Below are 21,147 nucleotides of genomic sequence, written 5' to 3' on the forward strand. Positions count from 1 at the left end.
CGCCCAGCACAAGAGAACACTGGCAACAGACGAGAGTGTGCGGCACGGCAGACATAACAGAGACTACACTACGGCCGCGCTGCTGCTCCAGAACCTATAATTTGGCGGCAGCGCATAATCTAGATATGTGTGGCACACAGGTACCGTTTTACTAGGGCAGACCGCCTCTGCTGTCTCTTGCCGATTTTCTCCAGGTGGTAAAAACTAGTGATGTGCTCTCTGGAGCGCTCCCGTCACTCCGATCCGACTGCGGGTATTGTAAGTCCGATTTCGACCCCTGCAAAACCAGAATCAATATTTTCACCCGGAGTCAGAGACGTTCGGTCTAGATGACTGCGGACGACTACGACACCGGCCGACTACGACTACGGCCGACTCCGACTTTGGACGACTACGACTCCGAGTGATTCCAACTTGGGACAACCCCCGACAACACCGGACGACTTCGGACGACGTCAGACAACTCCAGATGACTCCAGACGACTCCAGACGACTTCAGACGACTCTCGACGACTCCTGAAGATTTCTGAAGACTCCAAACGACTTCTGAAGACTCCTGAAGACTCCAGATGACTCCAGATGACTCCAGATGACTCCAGACAACTCCAGACGACTCCAAACGACTCCAGACGACTCCAAACGACTCCAAACGACTCCAGATGACTCCTGAAGACTCCAGACAACTTCAGATGACTCCTGAAGACTCCAGACAACTCCAGATGACTCCAGACTACTCCAGGCGACTCCAGACGACGCCAGGCGACTCCAGACGACGCCAGGCGACTCCAGACGACGCCAGGCGACTCCAGGCGACTCCAGACGACTCCAGACGACTCCAGACGACTCCAGACGACTCCAGACGACTCCAGACGACTCCAGACGACTCCAGACGACTCCAGACGACTCCAGACGACTCCAAACGACTCCAGACGACTCCAAACGACTCCAAACGACTCCAGACGAGTCCTGAAAACTCCAGATTACTCCAGATGACTCCAGATGACTCCTGAAAACTCCTGAAGCCTCCAGACGACTCCAGATGACTCCTGAAGACTCCAGACGACTCCAGACGACTCCAGACGACTCCAGACGACTCCAGACGACTCCAGACGACTCCAGACGACTTCAGACGACTCTCGACGGCTCCTGAAGATTTCTGAAGACTCCAAACGACTTCTGAAGTCTCCCGAAGACTCCAGATGACTTCAGATGACTCCAGACAACTCCAGACGACTCCAGACGACTCCAGGCGACTCCAGGCGACTCCAGGCGACTCCAGGCGACTCCAGGCGACTCCAGGCGACTCCAGACGACTCCAGACATCTCCTGATGGCTCTGGACAACTCGGGACGACTCCGAACGACTCCGAACGACTCCAAACGATGCCAGATGACTCCGCACGACTACTCCAAATAATGCTGGTCGGACCTACGTTCCGGAGTCGGTTCCGTAAACTTTGGAATTGAATCGGAATTAACTCCAGATTTTTTTCCAACTTTACCCATCACTAGTAGCACAAAGCATAAACTTATACAAACGCTTACGGGCCAATGCGTTCTTGAAGAATTATTATGCCAGAATTAAACATTTTTGTTGTAATTTTTAAAATTATAAATCTTTATAGTTCTTAATACTTTTAACATTTCCTTTTTTTTCTTTTTTTTTTCGACATTTTTCAGCAAGTTTGAATGCCTAAAAAGTCAAGCAAAAAACCATACCAAGAATTCGTAGCCATCCTACCATTTTGCACACTTCGTTTGCTGCTGGCAGCTCTTGGAATTGTGCTCCTTCTATTTTCGGCAAACAAATCAGAATGTATAAACGTCCAATAGGGTCTCCCGTACCCTTTTGCTCAACAGACCAGAAGCGCCACAAAAGAGACAAACCTCCGTTAGATGTTGATGTTCGTTCCAAACCCAGCAGAGCAGGTTGAAGCCCTGCCGAATGGGGGTTAATATGAAAAAGGGTCTGCGTTACGGTGAATAGTGGTACCTTTCAGCGTTCCAGATTTAGTCTTCTTTTGTAAATAACCCGATAAAAAATAATTCTTGGTACGTTTTATAGATCCACTACTTTTCACATGGACTTTCTTAAACCATAGAATTTATAAAAACAAGGATATCTAGAATTATTTTAAAACCTTAATTGTTGAAAACAAAGTACAGACAAATAGCTGTAATTTTTATCACAAATCCAATTTCCATACGGTCCGCGTTTAACAGAGCAAATCCGACTGGAATTAAATTTCTTCTCATTTAAATTGAAATTTAAATCCTATCAAAGGCAGCAGGCCTCAATCATCACCATTTCTACAGTAGATGCGCGCTTCAAAATGTGCCCCTAAAACCCAAGTCTAATAACCCACGCACACAGACATACCCTAGGCACAGGTGCACATTCATGGATCGTTTACTTTTCTTTGTCCCGTCTTTCCCGCTTGGCAATCGGTTTCTTCTTCGAGCTCCCCCGCCATGTGTGTGCTGCTCTGATGAGGACAAATTAACTGGACAGCTTGGCTCCCATCCCATAATGCTACCAAAGCCACCCTCTCCTCTATTTCCGCATATACGCACACACATACATTAAATCGTTAAACCTTTTCTAGCTACCTTACCTTCTCTTCGCTTTTTATTTCTTTTTGTCCACCACCCGTATATCCGCCACATCTTCCGTTGGATGGATTTTCTTACTCATTGCGCCCCATTCCGCGCCCAATGCAAAAAGCGAATGCGAGAGTGCGCGGACGCCGCTCCATAATCAAATGATACTTTGGCCCATAAAATCAATGAATTGGATGATTATTATAGCAGTCGGAAGGGGAAATTAAAAACTAATCAAAAACGTCTATGGGAACGCCCCATCCCCCCTTGACACACCCTCACAAGCACCACTCACTTCTTCCCCCAGGAATGGGGGGTTTGTGGAAGACATTTTCGATTTCCATTTGCACCTCGGGGCTAAATATGAATCTTACTGTATATTTCGCTCGTTTGATGCATGCGTACGTGAAAGCGAGTTCAGCTTAAGTTAAGTAAAAAATGGTACGGCCAAAATAAATACTTATTTCAAAGGCTACTCACAGCTTTACTCCCAAGATATACAGGGTTTTCCAGTGGTTTTCATAATTATGGGACTTTTCCTTGCATCTTTCTAATGAGAAATGAACTTCATATGATGGAAGTTGGTTTCTATGGCACCCTTTTTGGACAAGCTCCTTGGAAATTCCTGTTGGATTTGTCCAATAAGGGTGCTATAGAGTCCAATTCCCATTACATTCAGTTCATTTCGAGTTAGAAAGAGTTAATAAAGTGTCCCAGAGCTATGAGAACCCCTGAAAACCCTGTAATACACTGAAAAGCATGATACTCAATTATGATATCAATTATACATCTGAAAATCAAACGCAATATCAATAAAAATATAAATAAACAATAATTTCCGTCACAACCGGGTTAATATTTTAAGCAGTGATCGATTGATGGGTTGGTTTTAGTTGAAAGTCTCGACACCGCTGAACCATCGGATGAATTGGATCAAAACAACGCTGAAGCAGAAAATTTCAAAACAAGCAATTTTTACCGTTTACCATTCCACCGAAAAAGTAGCTTGCGAAAGCAAAATATTGATTTATTGCTCACGATCTTCGCTTAGCTTTGGCCATAAAACATGACAACCTACCAAACGATATTTCATTATTGCAATAAGCTTCATTGCAGCCATAAAACAATACACCACGCATGATTTTGTTTTAGCGAAAAAAAGTGGAAAAATAAAAACGAAAAAATATAATTTACATAAACACAGTACAGAGGTCACGTTTTTGTTCGATCAAAATAAAACAACTTATTTCAATCAATTTTGATACGTTTAGAATACAACTTCCGGGTAAATGTTCACCTTAAAATCTCAACCGGAACTTTCTCTCTTTCTCTAAGTACACGGAAATGTGTCTTCTAGTCAATGAACTCCACTTCAACACACCGCTACACTGGGTTACACACGTTCCATTCCCATTAGCAAGCCTTTACCCGTCGACACAAAACCTCACAGCTTATACCACGCACGCACCCACACACACATCCTCCCAATGATCATCTAATCCCCATGATGCTCCAAAAGCAACTCAGAAGCATTCCAATTCTCTAACAACGAGAAATGCAGAAAGAAAAAAGGCCAAATCTACGCTTAGAAAAACAGCGACAAAATGGAAAGGGGCACCACCACAGGCGGCGGCTTAAAAATAGCTAATCTCACTCTCTCTCTCTCTCTCTATCCTTCCCCCTCTCCCAAACGAACGAGAAACATTTACTCAACCGTTACACAACGCAATCTCGCGCGCGAGCTACCTCACCACGGCTTTGTTTATGTGCATCTTGATAGTAACACGAACACGAAAGGGAAACGAGAGGAGTGTGTTGGGTGTACAAAAATCCAATGGGAGACAGAAGAAACAAAAAAAATATCATCAAACCAAGATCATGGCTGGTGGTGGTGTAGTTGGAGGGCATCATCTCTGCTCTGCAGCATTGCTTAGGGCAACAGTGCAGCGCACGATCGCAGCTCCACACTACTACATCGCGCCTCGACCGGGTGCAGGCATTTGTGTGTCTAGTTCAAGTTCAAATCCCCGGTTGCTGAACTGTGTGCTCCAAAAGTCGAGCGGAGGGATCGAGCAGCCGTGCAGCAGCGCACAGTGAGAATAAGGGCAGCAATCAGTAGCACCAGTGGAGGAAAAAACTATATAGTAGTTTTGGTTACTATATAATAGTTTTGGTTACAATTGGTCTATTGGTTACAAAGGTCTTTGAACATGATCTATTACTACCTTCAAATTGAAAGTAGTAATAGTAGTAATCCGAAAAATTTATTCGGATTAAAAGACGATTTTAGATGACTCTTTTAAAGATACAAGGCATTGATGTGCAATAAATATAGTGTAAAATATAAATGAAACCAAAAACTGGTTTATTTTTAGTTTTGAAAGTATTAAATAACTTTCCAACGCTGTTTGGCACGTGAACTACAAATGAATAGGATAAGGGCTTAAAAAAGAAGGATTGACAGCGATTTTTGCCTGCAGTTTCACTTTAAAATCACTTCTCTTATACATTAAATATAGAATGTAAAACACTAAAGCACAAAAAATATATAACAAACGACAGAAGAACATTAATAACACAGAGCAGACATGCAAGTAACTCTGCCACCAACCAGCGAGATTATTTTCAAGCAGAAAGATTTATGAACCATCAATGAGCAAAACGTGTCGAAAACACCATCCAGTTTAATCAATACATTCTGAATGTGTAGATCAACCATCAATCGTACCCGGCATGTCATTAATCTAATCAATTAAGTCAATAGAGTGGGATAATTACGTGCATACAGTCGTCGGTGATAGCGCCAGAGTGTGTACTACTGCTGGCTACGTTGCAAAATACCTCACAACGATGCAATACACCAGCAATCTCCTAACTCTAACGATTAGGAACAAAAGCCATCACCCCACCCCGTCATCGGTGGTCACTCTAGCCAAATTGATAAACGACTTCACGGTGAAGGTTAAGCTAAATCGAGCAATTTGTGTTTATGATTAGACGTTATTTTTTGCTCAACTCTTGGCCAGATTAAGACACCCCACAGGCACACTGTGCTTTTGCTTCGATCAATCGTAACAAAAAAATGTCGATTTCAATTCACACCTCATCTCACCGCTGGGCTGGCAGGTGATTGAAGGTCGGCACAGGGTCTCCCCGGTTCCTCTACAGAGCGGCTGAGTGTGATCGATCAAGCGATTGAAAATCGTTCAATCAACGGTGCGTGCGCTGACACGGAATGACGTACACACACGCACACTTCACAGTTTCGGAAAAGATCAACACACCACCATCACTTGCGGTTGATGTTTGTAGTATGTTTGGAATGCTTCACTAGCAGCAGTCGGGATGTTTGATTAGCCGATAATCCCATTCACGGTGAAGGCGTGGATGGACATATTTACTTGACCGTGATTGCTGCTGCTGCTGCCACGGTTCGATGGCCTTTCAGAACGATTCCCGTCGAATTAAGTTAGCCGCGCGCGTCCACCGAAATTGTGGGTGAGTGTTGGACAAATATTTAAGCTGACGGATGCGATCACTCGACGGGCTGGGCCAGGAGAAAATGAGTTCATCGCATCCCAATTTGGGTGTCGGGTGTAATTAACAGCTTTAATGCCACTTAACACATTCATGAAATCCGAAGTAGACGAGTCTGGGTAGTGTGATATATTGAAAGTTATTAAAATAACTAAAATGGATCCCTTTAACGCTATGCACATGAGATGTTCCAGACATTTGAAGACAAAAAGAAGAAAACAAAGATTTACAACACAAAAATCGCAACTCAATGCAATTTCATCTTTAAACTGATTTTAAGATAATTATGTTTGGATTTGTTCTCTAAAGGCTATAAATACGCGGTTTACATTGGAAAACGCTCTGGGGAAAACGCTAATTGCTCTGGGTTAAAAAAAAACTTTTAAAAATTTATAAACTATTTGAAGAATGGACTTCTGATATCACCTTTTTACAGTTGTGATATCATCTAATTTACGCCGCTTTCGAGCCCAAATAAAGAAGCTTAAGCTGCTTAATCTTAAGCTGCTTTAGCTGGTCTGGTAGTACAGTCGTCAACTGGCACAGTAACAACTTACTCGTCATGGGTTCGAGCCCCAAATAGACCATGCCGCCATACGTCGGACTGATTATCCTGCTATGGGTGATTAAAAAGTCACTAAAAGCCAAGCCAAGTGATTAAAAAGTCACTGAAAGCCAAGCCTACTAAGTGGTAAATACAGACCTTGACCAGCAACGGTTATTGTACCATAGAAGAAGAAGAAGAAGCTCTGATGCTTTTGAACATTGTTCAACTGTAGGTAAACACATTTGACGTCCAACTGAAATACTGATACATATCTGAGCTTCGTTCAATCGTAACTAAGCAATGGAAACGCTTTAGTCGATCTGTTTGTTTCGTGGAGTTTAGCCTTTTGGTTTGTGTCTTCATTTCCAAAAATATTCTGATTTTTTTTTTTGTTAATAATTTATCTCGCTACCTTCAAAATTAATCATTGACCATTAAATAGGTACAAAATGAAATGAAAAGAATTATGCTCCAAACAATTTAATTGCAGCAAAATTAAATCGCCAAAGAAATTAACCCGTATTATATAAACGTACGATTCTGTTGGGGAAAGCAAACGTTTAGTTGCGATTGGAAAATGTTCAGAAAGGCATCAGAATTTCTGTTGGACGTCAAATGTTCACTTATAGTTGAACAATGTTCAAAAGCACTTTAACATGTTTTACTTGTTTTACTCGAAAGCGCAATTAAAAATATCTAAATAAATACAATAGGTATATGCCTTGTTCAATCAACCCATCTGTAGTCTACGATTATGGAAACATTTGATAGACTTGCGGTGTTTAAATTGATTTTCAATGTTATTATCATCTTTATATGTTACCGATTGCAAGCTTAATGATTGAATGCTTCGTCGTCCAACAATATGCATAATCTATGAATATGCAAACTGTATCCGTTTTGTCGGCAGTGATGTTGGCATGTCGCGAAGTTTCAAATCCAATATCGCTCTCGACAAACTTTTTTGTTCCAACAATGTATATCTCCTAAAATACCCCGCATACCCTTTTTGGATCCCAACTCCCTCTAGAGCTAACTCCCTGCCGTTTCCCTCCCAGGCACAGAAATCCAAACTTGATGAGGATAATTTTACATTCTACTGCTCTTCGCACGAGACTTCCCTCTTACCACGCCGACTAACCCGACAAGTGGAAACAATTGAAACAACAGCGCGGCTCAGCACACTAAGGTGATCGGATAGTGGTTGTCTGTTCCTGTTGCTTCTTCCATCTTCCCGAAATGTTTCCGTACCGTCTATGATTCGCTTTCGGCCACGTAATATGCTCGACACACTGTCCAAATTTGAATACCGTCGATTCAGGTGTACCTTGGCTCGAATGAAAACGGTGCAAAACAGTACCGCACGCAAACGCAAACATTCCAAGAAGCTAGCTCCCTAAAAACCGGCATACTACACACATACACACACGCAAGATAGTGCGTACACGCACCAACATCACGTCACCAAAAACGCACAACTGGTAACTGTTAAATAAGCTAATTTTGCACCACGCTGAACCGCACAGCGGAAACAATGTGTTGTAGTAGGTAAACCCTTCAACATCGGGGACCAAAGCACACGAAGGCCAGCACACAGCAGCAGCAGAGTACTTGTTATTTTGCCAGTACTTTAACAGCAACAAAAGTACCGAAAGAGGTACGAGATTTGGCAGTGGAAGTTTTTCCTTTTGTCGGCCGGGGCCTGTGCGTTTCATTTTCGTTTTCCACTCTCCCTTTTGGCGGAATATGGTTAAAACATTTTTTTTGTTGGCAGAGGAAAACCCAAACCTTCCAATCGTTTATGAACGATTAGAATTACAAATGACCAAACACACCGCTACACAACAATTCCGGTGGTAGATCAAGGCAAGTGTGTTTCGCGGTTACAAATAAATAATTATAAACGGAACAAACACAACCACACACATACACACACAGAGTTTGAGTTTAGGATATTGAAGGAACAACAATAAATGTTAGCTTCGCTTTCGAAATCATTCAAGCTTGGGGAGGAGGAGAGTTGGAATGGCTCAAAGCTACGAATAAAATGAAACGAGAACAACCCTGTTGAAGACTATTTGTGGTTATATAATAAGAGACAAAGTCAATTTTAGCAAGTATGTACCGTAAAATACAGATAGTAGTAGCACAAGACATACTTCCCGTTTCTTTATTTATTATCACTTGCAAAGCCTCCTTCTGGTCTGACTAACTTCCACTTGGTTATCTACCTAAATTCTTCACATTTTTAGCCTCCCTAATCTAATCATTATTTAAACAGAATTGACACAGAGCCATTGGACGGGCGATCTCAACAAAATTCCAGTAAGAAATTCGATATTTTAAGCACATTGGAAACTCTTACAAATACGGAAATCAAATAATGATTTTAAGGCATTAGAATTACCTCCAGCAATACTGTTACCGAATGTTTTTAAATTGCAGACATCACCTTCAAAAGCATCTTCAATTTACACAACAACAAGGATTCCAAGATATCTCTATACACACATCTCTGATACCTCGCGTCAATGCTTTCGACATGTTTGATTTCCTGTACCGCAAACGTCGTGAATGTCGTCGTCCACTGCTCACGTGGTTGATAAGACACGCAGTGCCCCAACAGCAGCAACCAGCAGCACACCACCACCCTACCCTAACTCTCGATTGCGTAAAACCGTCGGAATGGGGGGTTTTTTTACCTTCACCAACCGGAAGAAAACATCAAATTCTTGGGGCGTGATTCCTACCGGCCCTCGATGCGTCCCAACCACCGACTATAGAAACCGTGCGAAGGTAACGGTGCTCATGCCTGAGGAGGCATGATAGGGGCACCAAACTGACAATGCAAACAAAACAGAAATTCGATGTGCGGAATATATGTGTGCAAGGGTACAACTACTCGCGTTCAACAGTAAAAACCTTCTTACACCCTTACTTCCTCAATCACTTTCATTCTTTTACAACAGCCGAGCCGTGTTGACGTCAGCTAGGAAGAGGAAAAGAGGCGAGAGACGGCTAGCAGCAATACACATCAACATAATGGGCTGAATGGTGGCGCCGGCATCCTGTCGATATAGTGGTTTCTTTTACGAGTTTCGCACTGCTCGGGAGATGGTTCTCTTTTTCTTGCACTTTTTTTTTCTCCGCCTGGAAAACTACACAGAACACGCATTGTTTGTCTGGCCAGCGATGAGAGTGTATTGGACAAAAAAAAACCATTCCCTATTATGATAGAACTTTTGAGACACGCGGATGAGACTCAAGTGAGCGACAGTGAGGCGCACTCCACTTGACTCTAAAACAGCATAATTTGTACAAACGCAGCCCTGCCATGATACTGTCAATACGTCTATTCATGTTGAGTGCATACGAATCACGAAGGGCCATTGTTGCTCCAAGCTATATTGAAATCAATAAAAACCCGCGGCTCATTGTTGTCCGCACGTTTGATGGGCCGAACAAATAAATACATTTAATATCATGTTCGCGCGAGACGGATATCCGATCATAATTAGACGGGAGGAGGGGGCGCGCGCACTCTCTAGCGAGCCATTTTTCCACGAACGCCACACCAACTTGAACTCTGGTGCGGTTTAAGGCCTGCACATACACACATACATACACGCCGAGTGAAACCTTATAGAATGATTTTCCTTTTGCACTGCTCGCCCAAAAACCTCGCCATATCGATTACATGCAGTGCCCCCACAGGCGGCGGCTAACAGCTCAACCAACAACAAAAAAAGCTCCCAATCAATCGGTTTGATTGATGATTGGGCCCATTCTCACACGGCTCACGCGATCGGCTGGCCGAGTAGTGCTTTGCCAGCAGTGCGCCGTCAAACGTTATCCAAATTCGGCGTGCATTCAGACAAAAACGCCGACTGGTAATAGGCGGGCCCCCAGACACGGAACAAGTTCTCCGATATACAGACGAAAGAAGAAGGCAGCCTGCAGCAGTAGTAGGGAAAGGTGCACAAGCGTCGATTAAATTTCATTCCCCGACGCACAGGTAAGGCTTCACCACACGAAAGCAACCAAGCACAGGGGGAGAGAGCACGCCTTGCTTAAGCCGTAAAGCCGCGTTTATGCAATTCAATCCCCGTCGTTACGCTTCCAGCAAGATCCTGGGGCTTTAGCTAAGGGAGTGTTTTGTCGCCATGCGCTAAGGGTAGGGGAGGGGTGCGGCGAGTTGCTTAAGTTGATTCCAGGATTGCACGAAAACTGGATAACTTGACATAAAACCATTCTAATGACCTTTTTGTGAAATGGATTAGATACCAAACGAGCGTCTTTTTAATTTAGAAGATATCGATGTAAAATAGGAAAGCGATTAAACAATTATGGGTTCTCATTAGAGATATACCAACCAACCTCAACGGCGAAGTTCAATATGCCTTGATGTACCTCAATACATCATATTGAATTGCTATCTAGACATATCGTAGTCTACAACGAGTAAGTCCTTAGTAAATGACTAATACCAAACGCTTCCTGTAACAGCATAGCGTGCTGAAACAAACCAACATTCAAACGTGCCATACCATTGCAGGTCTTATGACAGTGTGACTAGGTCGTCGGATCAATATACAATATGTCATGGGTTCGATTCCCACATGACTCCAAATTTTTAATAACAAAAGACCTTTTAATTAATTATCGCTATAACATTACACACAGAAGTAGTTGTGCGAACAGTCATCTAACACACCACCCCGTGCAAATCGCGTTACCCAAAAAACATACACACAATGTACAGTTTACCAAATATTATAACCGGGGCAATTCACTGCCAATCAATCATGATATCATTCCTCAAAAAAAAACCCTCCATCCACCACAAAAAACAACAACCACGAAATGATTAAGTGCATTTTAATTGACAGTAAACTTTAACAGCCCCAATCAGAGCCCCACCTGGAGCTCCCTAGCTATAATGTGATCAAATTAATTTCCCCACAGCCCAATGTGTGTCATTGGCATGACTATCTCTCAACTCTGAAGGTGAACGATGACAACAGCAAACCTCTAATCGATTGACACTGTTTATCCAGCTAAAGGTAGCAATTGATAGCGGCAAATTGACAAATTGCAGTGGTGTACGGTGACACGTGCCATAAGAATAGGTCTCTTCCTCCATCAAGAACACTGGGGGATATACAATGGGGCGTATACACTCTCCAAGTCACTTCGTTGATCGATTGGGCTCGAAAATATCCCAAACCACCTCTAGAGCATGGTCGGGTAGGCATCACCTTTCTGTGCTTGATGAAAACCCACAAGACCCAGGTGTGTCGACCAAGTGTGAAACGACCACGTACAACGCTGTTGGGAGGCCACCCCCGTGGAGAGAGGGACCCGACACAAGTGGATTTTTAGGGCTGTTGATTGCTTCGGTTGACAACGATATGAAAGAGTGTGTGCTTTCGGGGCTTTTTTGGGTAACCTTCAAGCATCGTACCCTTAACCTTGGAACGCTCAGCGGTAGCCAAGCTACTGCTAATTTATGTCAAGTTCGGAAATAAACAGTCTACACTGTGGGGGCGCTGTAGTAGTATGAAGGGACGTCTGCTACTTCTTAGCCCGTAAGAGATGCCAGAGGTGCCCGACTTCAGAGCGGGATTGGGGCTACCGGTATGAACCCGTTTTTTTATAAATACTTCCACTGGTGGCGTAACGCTTCCAGTACCACACACACACCTGACGCAACCGGGACAACAGAGCGTCTGAAGTCATCGGGTCGATTCACTTTTTGCCTTGACTCAGCAAAAATAGATTGTGACCTAACCGCCGCAGGTGACACCCTTTTTTCGAAGGCATGGGCCCGAAGTTCAAACAAAACTGTTTGGGTTCTGGGACATTGACGACAATATAGTGACAATTTGTGGAGTGTCTTGTTGAAAATAAAAGGTAGCGAAAAGGATTTTAAGGTTCTGGTTCTGTAATTGAAAATGGGAATTGTTTGCGACAATGTTTTCCAATGACAACCGTATTGATTCAATTTCTGCAGGAACACGCTCCGATGTACCTCCCCCAATAAAGTGCAGAAAAAAACACACACATACCTGCTATTCTCAGTACGGCCCGATCCGCCGGATCTAGCTGCAGTATGCTGAGCGGCTTATCCTTTGCCCATTCGGCCAGGCTTTCCCGATCGACGCTAAATCCGGACACGCTGGGCTTTCGCGGCGTTCGCTTCATGGTTGTCTCGCTGTTGTTGGGAGTGTGCGGTGTGGTGTCTTTACTCGTACGGCTACACACACTGCTGTTGTTGCGTGAAGTTGGCTGCAAGATTGGCAAGGCGCTGCTGATCGTATTTCGGACGTTACGTTGCACTATTCGCGCTCACTGGTAAAACAACTGGCACTTTTGCACCTTTTTCAAATAATGCATCATTACTACACTTTTTTCTGACCGATTGGCATCACCACCGGGCGCAACCAACAAAACAACACTCAGCAGCACACACACACACACACCTCACTTACACTCAGCAACGCGATCGTATCGAATTTGTGGGTGGAATGGAATTGGTGGCGGCATTGAATAAATACATACTTTTCTATTTTCGTTGCTGTTGCTTATGGTGCTCTATTCACTTTCTCAGCCTCAGCGGTGCGATATAGAGCATTCATACACCATTTACTTTCGATCGAATCATTTACATTTTGCGTTTTACTTATTTACATAAATTTTTTCCCTCACTTTTTTGCAAGAAACGAATTATTATACTATTGTTTGCACTCTCACGCACTTTTTACACTCTTGCTAGATTTGGCACAACAGTAAAAAAAAGGAAAAGGAAAATGTATATTAAATTTTAAACATAAAACAACAATCAAATCAGATCAGACAACTGTCAAACACTTTTGCAACCGACCGATAGATGGACGGCGAGCATGTTTGGTGAACGATTCATGTTCGCGTTGGATTGTTTCTGCCAACGAAACGCCACATTAAACCCACACGCCGTAACCTTGCTTCTCTTCTGAGGCTTACTGGCTTACGCTACTGCTGTACAGCACAAACACTGCTGCTGCCTCGTCCATTAACCATGTGATAAAGACCGGAGCCAATAATTCATCGCCAACGGACAGGATACAAGCGTGATATAATTGTCATCGTCCTCAATGATGCGCGAAGCGACAAGCCTCCGTCCGTACTTTCTAAAGGCGGCCCTACCGAAACGTCCGTCTCCTCATTCACATTCAATTATGCACAAATGCGTAACTGCTCTCTTAACAGTGCTGGTGTAGCGCCAGGCCGTAACGCATATACCAGGCATTTTCGCATTTATTGCCACGAATTTCGTTTGTTTTTATTTTCCAAAAAGCTTAATTTTCCCCCCGTTTGCTTTCGACTGGGTTGACGTGCCAGAGGGGTAGCGTAAGAGGTAGGTAAGTTGGGTTAGGTGAGTTGGTGTTAAGTTCAGGTTTAAGAGTCCACACAGTAAACGCTTGGTGTGGGGCTGTATCACTGAAAGCTCGATGCGATAATGTTCAACCGATGACGACGACGCCGAAAAACCTCTTTCCACAAACAGTAATGAAAAACAATCACACAACACACACACACACGCAGGGGCGGCTTTAATTTCTCGACGATTGCGTTGTAACTTGAAATCGATCGCTCATAGTCTCCTCGCTCTGTCTCTCTCTCTCTCTCTCTCTCTCTGGTCGTGTTTTGGATGGTTTTAAATTTAGGCTTTCGATTCAATATTCGTCCCAGCTGCGTGGCGCTGTGGTAACAACAACAGCAGACATGAAGGACATGAACATGTGGAACCACTGTAACTTTCTGCACACCATCGGTCTGGGGTGCCTGTGGTCGATGACCACACAACAGCCAATGCTCGATGATGACCATGCGCCACACGGACGATGAGCGCAATCGGTAACATACTGGCAGGTTCTCGGGTATAGGGGGGATTGGCAAGCGCTTGTGTCCTTCTGGGCCCGTACACCTCGTTTACAGCGCACTCCCCCCACCTTCTTGGCACTTATGCCTGGTTACGTTTTTCGCTGCGTGGAAGGCGATTTTTCCAACCACTTGCAAACGGCAGATGGTGAAAATGGAGCCACTCCAATGGTCGCGAGCGAGAAGCTGATTTATCTGGTCGTCTGTGGAAGGATGCCGCGAAAATCTCAACCAGACACAACTTTTCCACTGGAAAACAGTGCCAATGCACTGCAGGACACGATAAGGCCGATGATGAACGATGCCGGCATTGAATGTTATTGTTTATCGGCAAACGAACCCCGGTCCAGTACCTACAATGAGAAACGGTAGAGAAGAAGAATATATCAGCAATAATATAAAAGACAAGGACATATGAGAATTATTAGAATTAGAAGAATAATTTGAAGCGATGATATTGCCAGTTCTCAATTTTCAATGACAAAAATTCGTGCGTGAGACTTTTGAAAGGATACAAAATATTACAAAATATTTGTACTACATACATATCTTGAAGCATGCCTTTCTCAAAATTGTGTGGCTTCCTCTAAAATCGAAAATCTAAAGATTCCTGAATCCATAAAGATTTTCATGTCTCCAAAGGTTCAGGAATTTCTGAAGATTCGTGTAATTCTGAAGATTTGTGCATTTCTGAAGATTCATACATTTCTGAAGAATTGTGTGTTTCTGAAGATTCGGGAATTTCTGAAGATACATGAATCTTTATAAATTTATGATTTTTTAGAAGTTTAATTTGGGGCAGTTCCGTGGTACAGTGGTCAATTCGCAGGACTTAACAATATGTTTGTAACAATATGACTGTAACAATATGGGATTAAAGCCTCGCACCACCTCCTCGTAGCCGTAGGGCTTGACTATCCGGTTGTGTCAAAAAAGAAAGTCCCGAAATCAAGACTCCATAGGTAGTAACGCCAAGAAGAAGAAAAAGCTTATGATCCTTTTAGAACTTATGAATCCCTAGTGATTCGTGAATCTTCCAAGATTCTTCCGAGATTCATAAACCTTTTAGCGTCATGCATTTTTGAGATGCATGAGTCCTTCATGCATGAGTTGCATGAGTCGAAAAATATGTCAAAATGTCAATAATTTTTGAATTTTGTGGTGAAGAATTGAATGCACCTAGTCGTATCTGGTTACATGATACAACTATATTACATATTAGACTGCTTTCTGAAATCAAAACTCAACAAAAAAACATCTCAAGCAACTAAAACTAACAGATGCGACCAAAGTTGTCCTCCAAATTTCTGAAGAAGCACGAGGGCCTATATTTCTCTCCATTTTCATTTCCTGATACTTGTTCCAAGTGCAATTGTTTAAGGTACGTCCCACTTAAACCATCTTCTCCAGTGTAGACGGTTTCAAGTAGGTTGGCCGACCTTAAAGAATTCCTCTCGCAAATTGGTACCAACCACCGCCACCACCACCACCCACCGCTACTCGATTAATTTTCCCACACATGCACACCACCAGCATCCGCTACAAACTTCCTCACCCGGGATGTTCATTTAACTCGAATAGAAATGCGCTGTAACATTCCCCAATCGCCCGTAAAGACCGTAATACCCCCCTTCAGAACCGTAGCAGCGCACGAAATACGGGCAGCTTTCGCGCTCTTCCGAGCTAACGGTCGCCCATCTCTCGTGCACCGCGCCGTCGTTCTTGCAGGCCAAGTTCGTGATGATGATTCCCCCACCATGGAGGAAAACTAGGGAATGCCGGGTGGCAGCAGCAGCAGCGGGCGCAATGAGTGGGAAAATCTGTACCACCCAGGTTTGTTTTAACCTGAACAGAAGTTTTAGTTTCTTGCCGTGCATAGTTTTGTTTCGCCCTTCACGTTTTGGCCAACATGCTGCTGCTGCTGCCGCAGAATGCTTTTTGGTGTGAAAATTCTCAAACGAAAACCGATTCACAACGGTGAACACTCGCAAGGCCAACAACGTAAACTCACAACTCGAAAACAAAACAGAGCTCCACGACACTGTGATGTTCCGCCGACTGATAAATGAATAACTTAGAAGAGCGTCACTGCGAACCTCTGCGGCCGGAAAGCGTAAATAAATTAAGCTTTTCCGACGCTTTGCTTCATGAATAATATCGCAAACACGGGCAGATAAGACCGGGTGGTGTGAAACTACACCCGAGACATAAAATGCTTTTATTTAAGCGATATCTCATCCGGTGGCGGGCTGACTGCAGCTGACAGATAAACACACTGCCCGAGGATGCAGATTTTGCTCCACATTTTGGGGCCGCTTTCCTAAGCTTTAGGCTCTCGCGCAAAGCGAAATCTGAAAACAAAAATCGATTAATATAGCTTAATCTCTCTCCGGCGCACAGCATAATTGCATTCAATTTCCACAAATGATTATGCTGCGTCAAAGCCCCCATTTTCCCCCTTTGCTTAAGCCTCTTTGCACTACACATACATCGCACACAAGATGGTTGCTCACAGATGACTCCACACGGGAGACCCCAGAGAGTGTTCGTTCGCTGTGAGGAGGTTGCGTAGCGGAAGACAGTTTAGAAGTCCAAAATACGTTCCCCATGTGGTTCCATCGCCGTTTCCCGGGAGGGACGGCTAGAGCACCACTGTCTATTCCAGAAATGCTGAGCAACGGATTTTGCTCATTAAAATTACGGTACACTACCAGCAGCAGCAGCCGAAGCAGCCGCAGCGGGCTAAAGCATGAATCCCGCAGTTCTCGTTTCATTTCGCTCACGGTTCGAAAGGAATGAACAAAATCTGTTTCCTGCAGTTTTGTTGTTGTTGCATTCCATTTTTTGTTTCCCCTCAATCGCAAGCCCTTCGATGCTGAGAATTGGCAAGAGTAATAGAGGAGATGAAGATAGAAGAGAAACATTTTTTTTTGCATTGATGTTTTTTCACATTAGGCTACCAAACCAAAATAAATCATTCCAAGGCATTACATAGCAAAACAAAATAACAAAAAATATCAAAGTCACTAAAAAATTTCATTAAAAAATAAAAATCTGATGTAAAATATGAAAGATACAACATGCAGTTGGTAATGTAGCAATATCAATGAATATATAATAACAACATAATGAAACGGAAAAATGAAGAGTAAAAATATAAAAGATAAAAACGCAAGAAATGAGAAAAAATAGACATGTTAAGAGAAATGTTGTTGTTGTTGTTTAAATATGTAAAAAGGTTTTGGACCTCTGTTAAGTTCTTTAGATATCTTAAACCTCTCTACCACAGGTGCGTCAGACTATACTGGATAGTCAAATCTGCCCTGTGGTGAGTTGTGCGGTAACTCGGCCCTTTTTATCATGCTGTGTCAGACTATTATAAAATACTCGAATCTACCACTTGATCATCTTATACTTTTGTTTCTTATAATTGTTACATTAGGTTGTATAAATTAGATTTTTTTAAATATTGGGGCCCTTTCCGTTTTAAGTTCGTGGGCTGAAATTTCAGCCTGTCAGCTGTTTGCATTGAATAAAGCTGTTCTGCTTCTGAATAAAGATTTGTTTATTCGTCAAGCCTCTAGAAAGCTTGTTTGAGCAAAAGTTTTCACCCATCCTGTCAAAAAGTGATATTCAAATTTGATTATAAAAACATGCTATAAGACCACCTGGACTACATACACTTTGATTCTGGATTCCATCACAAGATCTCTTGAATGCACCTTATGATAAATGTAAACCCCAATTGACATTTTCGAGCACGAATAACCGGGAATTCGAGCAAATTCCCTTAAACTGGAGCCTTAAACTTCCCTTAAACTGCACCAGTTTAAGGGAATTTAGAAAAAGTCCTGTAAAATCAACTGTGATGCGGCTTTTTCGTTGCTTTTTTCTAGATTCGATCGGAAATGATGTTTCCTATCGTTATAGTTGGTCATGTAGCCATTTTATACTTAAATAATATCGATTTTTTATAAAATAATGTCACACAAAATTCGCTTTTGTTTTTTAACAAATACCAAAGCTATGAATGTAAAATGAGCTCGACGGCATCATCCATCGATAGAAGAAAGCTTAATTTACGAACACACCAAATCTTAGCGCTTCCAACACAATTGATCACACACAATTCCACAATTTCAGGCGTATCGAGTACTAATCGAGCAGATATGGAAAAACAATTTCGAGCAAATGTCACTTGGGACATTACCTTGTTTTGCCATTTTTCGACCAGGTACTCCAATCTAATTCTAGCTTTGAGGCTAGAACAATCTAGACTGAAAATCGCAGACTAGTTTCATGCGTGATTTTGTATGGATTGTTTACATGATTACAGCCTTCAACTGTCAAACTTCATACAAAAATCTGACTAGAATCGTGAAGGGCCCCATTATTAGTGTTTTTATTCTTTGTGGTTCTCGGATAGAATTTCATCAATTTCAATGTTCAGATTACAGCATTCCCTTAACTTTTGGTATCCGTTGCACTCTGTAAGTATATGTCAGACTGAGATGTGTGTTCCGCAGTATTTGCAGAGTACTGGGGATTATTTTGAAATTATATGACTGTGAGTTAGTTTGGTCTGACCAACTCACAGTCTTGATATTACTTGTTGATATTTCTGTCTAGATATTGTATGTGCATTTTTATCATTTGAGGGTTTAGAGAAATCAATACAGGATGTACATCCAGTTTTATTATAAAACAGCATAGTAACACATGGTCCAAAACATAGGACATAAAAAAACAAAATATATTTAAAATAAAACAGTAAAAAGCTCAAACAAGGAGATCAGTTTAGGTAATCGGTCATCGTCTTTCGTCAAATTTGATTAAAAAAAACTGCCTTCGATGAATGAAACTCAGAGTTTTCAATCCCCAAAACACTCATTAAATGCAACGTTAACGAAATAAAACGCAACATCCTCATGCCAGTAATACATACAAACTCGGCCAATCTTGTGCTTTGTTTATTTTTGCATTTACTGTCACACACAGCGCAAACAAACGCGCCAAACGGCGGAAGGAAATTAATCACAACTCCACATCTGCACAAACTTCCTTGCGATCTTCCCCCTTGCGAACAGCAAACACAGCAGCATCGTGCACAAAGTATTCTATCTGGAGGGTAATGTTGCATCCCCCATCTGGTGCATCATCTCACTATACTCTCGCCGAAGGGAGGCCCTAGCAATGCTCCTCGTACAAACAGAGAGTGCCGTGGTGTTGTGCAGTCCCTCAGCGAAGGAGTTGGTTTTGCTTTACTACCAACCGGAGAGCCGGTCCAAAAACCCGGCGACGATGTTGTGCATTTAGAACCCAGCGAGCAGGTTCAACGAACTTCTTGCGCGCGCTCTTCCCGCTTTCCCGCTCATTTCAACCCCCCCCCCCCCCCCCCCCCCCCGGAGGAGCTGCTGCTGCTGCGCGATCTTTTGCGGGCGCGTTTTTCGCTGCCTCCACCGGCAACACAAGTATATGGGGCTGGCCTGCTTTTGTGTATCGCTTCATCTCTTGCCATCGTTTCCTCCGTTCTTTCGCTTTAGGCGCGCTCTTCTCTACCTTTTTCTTCCGCCCTCCCGTGTCGCGTCTTCTGTGGTAGATTTTCCTCCAGCGCGGCCTAAGGTGTGCAAGAAGAAAGAGAGCGTGTACCCAGCAGCAGACATCGCTTGCAAACACAACAACGGGGCAGCTTCCACAGCACCACCACCAAGCGAACGAGCGAACGATTCGTGTTGGGGGCTGTGTGTTGTTTTTCCCTGGACCAAAGCTTTCCGACGCGCACGAGAATTAGGTTGGACGGACGACGACGACGGACGGTTTTGGTGACGCCTTTTTCCTCTGTTCGCTTTTCCCGTTACGACATCCGTTTCCCCCCGGTACCCGAAATGATCAATTTTGAGCTACACACTTTTCTCATGCTCTCAATTCCCAAACTCGCTCGTGATGGTCTAACGTTTGTTGTGCAGAAATCTCTGCTCAAGAACAGACCAAAAAAGTGACCGCGCCCGAGCAATGTTTTGAATTTCCTTTCAAATAAAATTCAACAGAAAGCCCCGAGAGCCTTCAAATTATTGCTAACTGTCTTACGATATCCATTTAGACAGCGTAGAACGAAACACAATGTATTCGAAAAGTAAGTTTTCCCATAAATTAATAAATGATCCCCTTCATCGTCTACTGCTCCACCAATTCTGTAACCGCTCATAAATGCGTCCCGATACATCCTCTTGGTAAATGCACACACGCACACCCAGACACGCGCAAGCATGGTGACAAACGACTGCGAACTGGGCCTGTCATTTTCCGTTACATTTTTCCACGCAATTCTAAACCCTGCCTGACTGGGGAAGACCACTTTTAGCATAGTGTTGTTCCTTCTTGTCTTCTCTCTGCCCATGCAAGTTAGCGAATCTCTGCTCCGTGGTGGATGTTTGGAACAGGAATGGATTGCTTGTGCGATGGAGCTGCTGCTCAAGACGACTAGAACACGATCTGGTGCGGACGACCGGTGAGTTCCAACGCTCTGTTGAAGTGGGGCAGTAG

The 21,147-nt window shown here is 43.2% G+C and overlaps 1 protein-coding gene across 16 annotated transcripts in view; it reads right to left on the minus strand.

The window, feature by feature from the left end:
• The window catches only part of LOC1278301 (dystonin), a 204,981-nt gene that overhangs the window by 172,248 nt on the left and 11,586 nt on the right, over window positions 1-21,147 (minus strand). For all 16 annotated transcript variants that reach the window (XM_061653881.1, XM_061653879.1, XM_061653873.1 and 13 more), the window contains exon 2: window positions 12,753-13,455. In XM_061653881.1, the coding sequence (XP_061509865.1) occupies window positions 12,753-12,888 (136 nt within the window). In that variant the 5' untranslated portion in view covers window positions 12,889-13,455. The remainder of the gene's footprint in view (window positions 1-12,752; window positions 13,456-21,147) is intronic.

The sequence above is a fragment of the Anopheles gambiae genome, chromosome 3 (genome assembly GCF_943734735.2).
Source record: "Anopheles gambiae chromosome 3, idAnoGambNW_F1_1, whole genome shotgun sequence".
In the NCBI taxonomy this organism is placed as follows: domain Eukaryota; kingdom Metazoa; phylum Arthropoda; class Insecta; order Diptera; family Culicidae; genus Anopheles; species Anopheles gambiae.